This window comes from Marmota marmota, unplaced genomic scaffold, assembly GCF_001458135.2.
Source record: "Marmota marmota marmota unplaced genomic scaffold, marMar, whole genome shotgun sequence".
In the NCBI taxonomy this organism is placed as follows: Eukaryota; Metazoa; Chordata; class Mammalia; order Rodentia; family Sciuridae; genus Marmota; species Marmota marmota.
In genome coordinates this window covers 5,228,049-5,238,073 of record NW_026000249.1, presented here as the reverse complement: position 1 = coordinate 5,238,073, position 10,025 = coordinate 5,228,049, and the positions used below count along the sequence as shown (strand labels likewise).

Sequence of the window (10,025 nt, the reverse complement as noted above, 5' to 3'; positions counted from 1 at the left end):
AAAAAAAGATAGAGTGTGGTCTGTAGTCTTGGAGTGAAGTTGCATCTATCCAGAGCAAGCGGGACCATGGACAGAATCCAGCTCACAAAACTAGCCTCTTAGGACTCTGCTTGAATTAATGAGCAACCCTATTTGAATTTTATCTCATTTGAATTTTATGAGGACCTCATTTGAATTTTACTTCCTTCCCTTCTTCTTACCCAATCTCTAATAGGGGTGTTAAAAAAAAAGAGTCAAGAACAATCACGGAGAAAAGAAACGGCAAAACAGAAAGAGCTATTGAATGTGTTCTGACTTATAAAATTTATATAGAATCTAGAAAATGCTTTCCGATTTTACTGCTTTGATTTTATCTTGCTTATAAAACTAGATTGGCACCAGCCAACTACAGATGGCAGGAACTGATAAACAAGTAATTGTTCTTTTTGAAATGTTAATAAGCACCTCCATTCTGTTGAAGTAGGTGTGATAAATATGGGCAAGAGGAAGTACTGGGGAATGAATTCTACCAAATTATGCTATGTCCATGTACAAATATACCACAATGATTCCCCATTTTATTTATATGTGTGTGTGTGTGTGTGTGTGTATATATATATATATATATATATATATATATATATATTGAACTAATTAAAGTAATAATAGAAGGGCGATCAGTAGACTAGAGCAGGTAGATCAAAAGGACAGAGGTGGGAGGGAAAGAGAAGGTACTGAGGAAGAAGATTGAGCAAATTATGTTATGTGGCTATACAGCTTTGATATATTGAACCCATTATGATGTATAATTATACCAATAAAAAATAAATGTAAAAATAATTAGTGTATTAAGCTGCAGTAAAATAGGCTGCAATTTGGATTGAGAAAATAATCTGGGGAGACTTCACAAAGTAGAAATTTAAGAAGGCTCTTAAAAGTATTCATCGATCCCAGGGACTCAAGAGGCTGAGGCAGGAGGATCACAAGTTCAAAGCCAGTCTCATCGACTTAGTGAAGCCCTAAGCAACTCTTCAAGATCCTATTTCTCAAAATAAAACATAAACAGGCCTGGGGGTGTGGCTCATTGGTAAAGCACCCCTGAGTTCAATCCCCAGTAACAACAACAACAACAAAAAAAAAAGTATTGATACAGGACTACTTAAAAATAGACATTGGTACATTTAGTTTGACTGTAAACAGATGCAGTTTTGAATGATGGGAAAGAGTGGACATCTACTTGTCAAGGTTAGTCATACATTTTAAAGTTCAAGGTAAGTACGGTGAGATCATTTAACTGTCTTCTAATAACACCCTGAAGAAAAGCTGTTAACAGTGCTAATATAAGATGAATAAAATTAGCACTTTCTTACTAGATTCAAGATTCATTTGAAAGTATCCATGGTATGCTTTTCAAGGCTTTTTGTAAATTTTGATACATTTGCTTTCTTTAACATTGGAAAAGCTTTCTAAGTCAACTGTTGCCTTTGATGACAGTCTCTTATTGAGGCAGAAAGTCCTTTGACCATCACCTCAGCTGGATTCTGTGCAGAATGTGATAAAAAGAAAAAAATCAAAAGAATATAAAAACTGTATGGTCAGAAAATTAATAGATCCCAGAGGTACTACTACTGAGCCCCTTCCCTGCAGCTATGATGAAAATTACACATTAATGCAGAGATCAAAAGGGTGAAAGAGTTTATGTGTCATGTCCTTGAAGCTTGCTCTGGTTTTATCAGTTTGAATGCCAGTGCCCTAAAAGGACCAATATCAAGTATAATGTTGGTGCTGAGAAAAAGGCATTTAGAAATCTAAAAACATTTATCTGTGGTACTGAAATGACAGCTAACTGGCTTACAAAGGCAGAATGGTCCCACTTAAACTTAGTTGGTATTCAACCTTTGGTTCCTAATTCTGAGTGGTATTCAGAAACTTGACATGGTCCTTGGATATTACAATAAAAGTGGGCAAGCACACATATATACCAGAAGTGCTCTTAATTGACCTCCACTTACTCAATTAACTGGATTGACTGGTGCTCTTGCATTCCATAGTGAATACTGTGAGGGATGTACCCCACAGCTAGGATGATCAGGTCTTTCCACCAGCTGAGCTGTACTGGACTCCAAGGCAGTTGTTTTTGTTCTCCATTTGTTTGTGCCAGTTGCACCATTAATTGCAACTATGTAATTTAATTAACATGTAAAGCAAAGAAATAAATGTGAAAAGAGAGATGGTATTCTAGAAAGACTAAGACAGATGCTTTGTAAAAGTAAGTTGCTGAAGAAAATGTCTTCAAATCAATATGAATGAGACAGATGGCAAAGATTAGGGGAAACTGTAATAAACCAGAAGGATTTAGGTGATGCCACATGGGTATGTCTTACAAAGAAAGACAATGCTTCAATCCAGTCAGTAGACCCATTTTAGCTGTATTCATAAAAATTCAAAAACTAATGCACATTTACACTTCAATTTAAAATGAAATGTTTAAGGAAGTTTCTGTTTTTTGATTAACAGTCTTGATTGTATCAGATAAGGGATCTTCAACTATATACATAAAATTAGTGGTGTCAAAATATGATGGAAGTACTAGAATGTGTGGGACACAGAGTAAGTGGGACAGCAGTTCTCATAAAGAGAAGAAAAAGAAAAAGACCAGATGGCATATGCAGAAGGGATGTACAGCAGTTAATGGCACTTTTTTTAATAAAAGAATTTTTTAGGGGCTGGGGTTGTGGCTCAGTGGTAGAGTGCTTGCCTAGCATGTGTGAGGTCCTGGGTTCGATTCTTAGCACCACATATAAATAAAATAAAGGTCCATTGACAGCTAAAAAAAAAAAAAATTAAAAAAAANATAGTTAGAGTACAAGTTGACAATTAAAAAAAGAATTTTTTAGTTGTAGATGGACACAATACCTTTATTTTATTTATTTATTTATATGTGGTACTGAGAATCAAACCCAGTACCTCACACATGCTAGGCAAGTGCTCTACCACTGAGCTACAATCCCAGCCCCAGCACTGAGTTTAAAATAGATTTTCAAGTATTTTTGCTCTTTTATGATGGTTTAGGTAAAAAATTTGCAATTAAATCATCTTCGGCTAAATTTTCCTTAACTATCCTATTAGATTGAACATTCTTTGGCACAGATTCCCAATGGAAACTATTTATTATCTGATTTGGCCCTATTTATAATAGAAAGTAATCAGAAACAATAAGATATATTTCCTTTGAGACCAATTTTAGGTTCAGGAGATAACTAGATTGGGAAAAATATCATAGAAATGACCTAGAAATGAAGATGAAATCAGTCTTTGCCTTCTATGACCCCTTGTTTTAAGCATTTCATGTAACAATGCAGAAGCTAGAGGTACATTTAGAATTATTACAGTGGAAACCTGACTCCAGTGTCTATAAGAAAGGTCTATCTCAGGGTGAAACATTTTGAATGGCCTCTCCAGTATTGACACTTTCATACATCAGCAGGGAGCACGGGCAGAAGTCGCACCCCATGTAAAGTTAGGATTAGAGCCCTTCAGACAGCTCAATTCTTGGTTTCTAAATTAAGATTTCCTCACAAATCAGTGAGCACTGCAGTAGAGCAAGCCACCCTGATAAGGGGTGCAGAGAAATACCAACTCGGTATTTCGAGTGCTGTCTCTTGTCAGCTCACTCCATTAACGCATAGCAAAGGAGTTTATAAACTATTTTGGTCTATGTATCATGAAACACGCTATATGACAAACTTAGGGGCCAGAAAGGAACCACACGGGTAATGGGGGCTATATATGAATAAGATGAAAATAAAGACATGGTTCATTGCTCCCAGGGGATCTCAATAAAACACACCTAATAAAATGCTGCTCCACATCACAGTTAAAAATATCATCCAACTCTAAATGAGGTTCTTCTTTAATTCCCAGACTTTTATTGCCAAATCTAAAGCCAGCCTCCATTTCGGTCATTCTAGAAGCATGTTTGAGCAATGGTGGGAGGTCCACAGTTTCCCCAGAAATGTTCCTGCATTACCTTCCCACTGTCTGTCTTCTTTGTCTAGAATTCCCCTTTTCCTGACTTTGCTTCTTGCAGGTTTATCCTAGTTCTGCAGAGCTCTGTTTAAGTGTTATCTCCTCCACAACGAATTTCTGGAGTCCCTAGACCTGAATGAGCCCTGCAGCCCCTGTTTTCACAATCAACTTTTTTGTTACCTTGAAAAGTCAATTTCATTTGTTCTTTCAATACAGTCAATACAGAAGGAATGAAGCATCAATACGTCAATACAGAAGGAATGAAAACTTATCTATCCTGAAGATACCCTCTGCAGCACTTAGAATAGGGTCCTGTTCGTAGTTCAATAGCTATTATTCAATAGCTATTTATTTTTCAGTCGAATTATTCTCTGATTATTTTGTGTATGTATTTTGTTTGCTCCAATGAGATTTTTGTTTTTTCTATCAGGGATTGAACCCAGGGGCACTTTACCACTGAGCTACATGCCCAGCCCTTTTTATTTATTTTTGAGACAGGGTCTCACTGAGTTACTTAGGGCCTCACTAAGTTGCTAAGACTGGCATTGAATTTGCAATTCTCCTGCCTCAGCCTCCAGAGTCACTAGGATTACATGCGTGTGCCACCGCACTCAATCCTAATGAGATTTTTAATTATTTGTAAGCAAGAAGTCTGCTTTGCACATTTTGTATTTTCCCATGATACTAGGCAATTGTAGGTACTCAGTAAACATTGCATTGAAATGAATAAATGATGGAATTTGATAATTTTCCTAGGTATGATTACTTTTTCTGGGGTTTATAATTTTCCCAAGGAAACACTTTTAGGAACATGTAATGCCAAGGACTTTGCTTATCCATTGAACTATAAATGGAAACACAATGCAGGACTCACTTCCCTGTTCTCATCTATATTGAAAAGCAACCAGTTTCAGACTTTGGTAGTGTCAAATCTACCTGATCAAGAGGTTTGAGGAGATCCCTAAGTCTGTTATTTTGGAAATTAAAACTAATATGGTACTAAATGTTTGCCCAAATGTGCAATCATAGGATAAATGTACTATAATAAGTCTTAAAGTTAGTGGGTCATCTTTTCTTTTTTTTTTTTTTTGTAGGGCCTGATGATGCTCAACAGAAAATAGAACCTCATCACACAGCAGTGCTTGGAGAAGGTGACAGTGTCCAGGTGGAGAATAAGGTACGTATTAGAAATCTTTACTTTTCTTAACTTGTACTTCCTGCTAGTTTCTAGGAAAATACTTCAATCTATTTATTTATTTACTTACTTACTTATCTATTTATTTATTTATTTATTTTTATGTGGTGCTGAGGATCGAACCCAGGGGCCTTGCACGTGCTAGGCAGGCGCTCTACTGCTGAGCCACAACCCCAGCCCTCCTTCAATCCCTTGTATAGCTGGAAATTGTTCTTTCTTCCTGGGAGAGTAAATTATGCCACAAATTTATCAATCCCTTTCATTAATTTATGCTATTTTTTATTCATTTATTTTAAAGTTTCGTGTATGTTGATTCCTCATCTTCAGGAATCATATGAAGCCCCCTCTTGTTTGAACCTGGAGGCATCTTTGTTGTCTTTAATTTTCATCCTTTGTAAAACTGGTTTATTTTGCTTTTAGCATAAGTAAAAATGATTTGGCCCTCTAGAAGTGTAAATATTGACCTGCACGCATACTCACATAGAGCCATTTGAAAATAATCCCCATTTGGAACTGAGGGGGCCATGGGATGTGTTTCATCTCCTTTTTTGGATGATTCTCTGTTTTATAAGTAAAGGTTAATATTTTAAAAGTCCCGAGAGGTATTTTGTCCAGGTTGCCAAGCTTCTTTCTCATGTCTATTTCATTCTATTGAGTGGCTCGCTCACCTTCTTGTGAGTCTGTTAATGCAATGGGATGACTTTGGGTCACTCTAATAGAAAAGATTAAAGAGACAATTGTGCAAAAGCTTCTGAAAAGATGAGTTTTGAGAAGTAGAAATGAGAACTATTTCAGTGTGCCAGTGACTGATAGAGAGGTAGTGTGACTCATTTCTGACCCCCGACCCTTGTCGTACAGAGTGTAATGGATTTTAGGAATTATCATATCTTAGCCCACCTTCCTGGAAGTCACTTTCTGCTGCTTTCCTCATTTGCAGCACCTCCATGAACTGTAAAGTAAATAGGAGAAAAATCTCATGAGCACCAGAAAGAGTGCATATCTCAGAATCAATGCCCTGAATGTTAGGTCGAACCATATGAAATTGCCATTTTTGACCTACAAAAATGCACTTTCACATATTTCACTCCAATTCAGAAAAGAGGCATGAAAGCTATACATGGGCCAGAATCTACTGATGTCAGAATAGCTTGCAATATTATTTAACTTAGCAACCTCATTTCTTTGCAGATAATAAGGATTTAGAAGGTAAAATGGAACACCAGGAAGAAATGATGAGGGGAGTCAGAGCACAGGGGACAACTGGGATAGAAAGGAATTAGCTAAAAATCATCAACACATGGGCAAGCAGCACTCCTGGTTCAAAGAACTATTCTGCCATTGTTCTGTGTATAAGCTATAGCCTGCACCATCCAAACCTTAGAAAGAATTCTATCTAAAAAATGGTTTTTAAAAATTAGCATTTAAAGAGTGCATGTTCTATCCACAAGAGAGTAGAAATTTCCCCTTAGATAACATCAGTAAAGGGATTGTAAAGATTTGAATCTTGGCTTTGCCACTTGTTCGTTATGACACTTTAGTGGGCTGGGGTTGTGGCTTAGCAGTGCAACTAGCACGTATGAGGGACTGGGTTCAATCCTCAGCACCACGTATAAATAAATAAAAAATAAAGGTATGTATCTGTCCACTTACAATTTAAAAAATTTTTTTAATTGAAATAAGGGGTTGGGGTTGTGACTCAGCAGTAGAGTGCTTGCCTAGCATGTGCAAGGCCATGGGTTCAAGCCTCAGCACCACATAAAAAAATTAATTAATTAATTAATTAATTAAAAGGTATAAAAAATTGAAATAACTGAGGCCAACTGCAGAGATTGTTAAGAATATTTGGAATGATCTAAGAGTCTATTTATATCTAGCACGGGGGTCAGTAAATAATGTGTACTAGGCCAAATCCAAATATGTCTTCATAAATAAAGTTTTATTGTATCACAGTCACATCTATTCTTTTCTGTATAGTCTATGGATTCTGTCACACCGTAAAGGTAGAATTGAGTTGCTGTGTTCTCACAAAGCCTAAAATTCTCTGCCCTTTACAGAGAAAGCTTGCCAATCCTTGGTGTAATATATTGGAGGTGCCCAAAAATGGTAGCTGGAGAGTTTACTGATCCAAATACCTCATTTAACAGACACTTATATCACATACATGTTATATCATAAGGATCTGTACATACCCTACCTAGGCTTGAAGGCAATTTCTACAGCTAAAAAAAGTCCCTAAGGGACCCTGACTCAGTCAGGCTGTAAGCCAGGTTTATCTTCAAACTTCATCTCAGCATCATGCCCGCCTTCTTGGCTAACAGTGATGGGGAAAGTTTCCTCTAGAGGGGCCAATCTCTAGGACAGGAAAGGAGGGCAAAACAAGAACAATGTATAAAACCATGCCTTCTCTCTATCAGGTTCCTTTCCTCCATCTCAGCATTTATTTGACCAATCTCAGGCTAACACATGTCAGCCTGCAGGTACCCTCTTGGCCATTATTCTGCAGTCTGCTGTAGCAGAAGGAATTGCAGGGGGCTTGGTTTATGATAGATTTAAGAGTCTTCTGGCCACACCCTTTGACTTCCTAGAGAAAGCCCAAACCACAATGGTTTCAAAACAAACTTAGATTTTTCAGAGTTCTTAGAGATTAGAATCGACCTCAGGCTACCCAGGACATTTCATCCTGGACCAGTCACCCTGGAATGGTCTGTTTCAAGGGCTAAGGCTCCCTTTGCTGCTTGGGCCTCCCAGTTGTTGCTCTGAACCTTCTCCTGAGTGATGTTTGTCCTGATGGCTCTATGATATGGAGCACATAAGTTTGATATGAAACACTCCATCTCACCTTTAGACCCTGTTTATACTAGTTTTCTATTTATTATTAACAGTCTCACCTGTAGTATACTGAGGTAAACAATCAGTTCCTCATTGACTATCTTCAGAACCATTCTTGGGAGTAACCAGTCTCTCAAGCTGGCACCATTTATGCAGAATTCACTAAAATAAAGACATGAATATTTGATTAAATATAACATTTCAGCCAGGCTCAGTGGTGCACACCTGTAATCCCAGTGGCTTGAGAGGCTAATGCAGGAGGATCGCGAGTTCAAAGCCAACCTCGGCAAAAGCGAGGCCCTAAGCAACTCAGTGAGACCCTGTCTCTAAATACAAAATAGAGCTGGGGATGTTGCTCAGTGGTTGAGTGCCCCTGAGTTCAATCCCTGGTACCAAATATATATATATATATAATATTTGATTAAAATAACTATGGAGGGGCTGGGGCTGGGGCTCAGTGGTAAAGCACTTGCTTCACATGTGTGAGGCACTCAGGTTCAATCCTCAGCACCACATAAAAATAAATAAAGATACTGTGTATTCATCTACAACTAAATAAATATTTAAAAAAATAACTATGGAAAGAGAAATAAAATACCCCATTTTTGCTTATTTATGTGTAAAAATTTCATGATGAAAGAAACCACTAATTTTTAAAAACTGCAGTTAATTGTTTTATCTTTCCATTGGCCTAAGAAGTATAAACAATGAATTCTAGTAAGAACAAGTGTATGCAATTAAGCCATGCTAAAGTTCAGTTCCTTTCTGGTCATTTTTAATGTAATATGTGACTATGAAAAATGCTACTATAGCAAAAGCATGCCCTTTGATTAATTCTCAAAGTCCTGCTGTTATCCCAAACTTTGTATTTATAATCAATCACACAAACCAAGAAAGGCATAGTTTAGAAGTTATTAACACATTAAATGAATCATAGGACTCTCATCTGGACTTTAATCATCTGTTGTTAGTATCAGTGGAACTCAAGACATATTTTGGCAATAATACTTATGGAATAACAAGCAATTTTTAAAAGTAAGTTTCTTTTTATCCTTTTAGTACTGGGGATTGAACCCAGGGGCCTTAACCACTGAGCCACATCCCCAGCCCTTTGTATATTTTTATTTTGAGACAGGCTCTTGCTAGGATGCTTATGGCCTTGCTAAATTGCTGAGGCTAGCCTCAAACTTGCCATCCTCCTGCGTCAGCCTCCTGAGTTGCTGGGATTACAGGCATGTGCCACTGTACCCAGCTATTAAAAGTAAGTTTTAAAATGGCAGCCATTATGAAGTCAAACAACAACAAGTGCTGGTGAGGATGTGGAAAAAAGGTACACTCATACATTGCTGGTGGGACTGCAAATTGGTGCAGCCAATATGGAAAGCAGTATGAAGATTCCTTGGAAAGCTGGGAATGGAACCACCATTTGACCCAGCTATTCCTCTTCTTGGTCTATACCCAAAGGACCTAAAACCAGCATACTACAGGGACACAGCCACATCAATGTTTATAGCAGCACAATTCACAATAGCTAGACTGTGGAGCCAGCCTAGATGCCCTTCAATGGATGAATGGATAAAAAAAAAAAATGTGGCATTTACACACAATGGAATATTACTCAGCACTAAAAAATAACAAGATCATGGCATTTGCTGGGAAATGGAAGGCATTAGAGCAGATTTTGCTAAGTGAAGTTAGCCAATCCCCCCAAAACAAATGCCGAATGTCTTCTCTGATATAAAGGGATGACTCAAAATGGGATAGGGAGGAAGAGCATGAGAAGACGACTATCACTAAATAGGGAAGAGAGATGGGAGGGAAAAAGAGGGAGAAGGGGAGTTGCACGGAAGATGGAAAGAGAACCTCATTGTTATACAGAATACATATATGATGTTGTGATGAGAAAAAGAAAAAAAAGTGTGGATAGAGAGAAAGGATGGGAGAGGAGGGGAGGAGTAGGGGGGATAGGAAGGGCAGCAGAATAGAATAGACA

The 10,025-nt window shown here is 37.6% G+C and overlaps 1 protein-coding gene across 1 annotated transcript in view; it reads left to right on the top strand.

The window, feature by feature from the left end:
* Window positions 1–10,025, top strand: part of Pir (pirin) — a 105,767-nt gene that overhangs the window by 83,584 nt on the left and 12,158 nt on the right. The window contains exon 8 of the mRNA XM_048796369.1: window positions 5,103–5,185. Coding sequence (XP_048652326.1) covers window positions 5,103–5,185 — 83 coding nt within the window. The remainder of the gene's footprint in view (window positions 1–5,102; window positions 5,186–10,025) is intronic.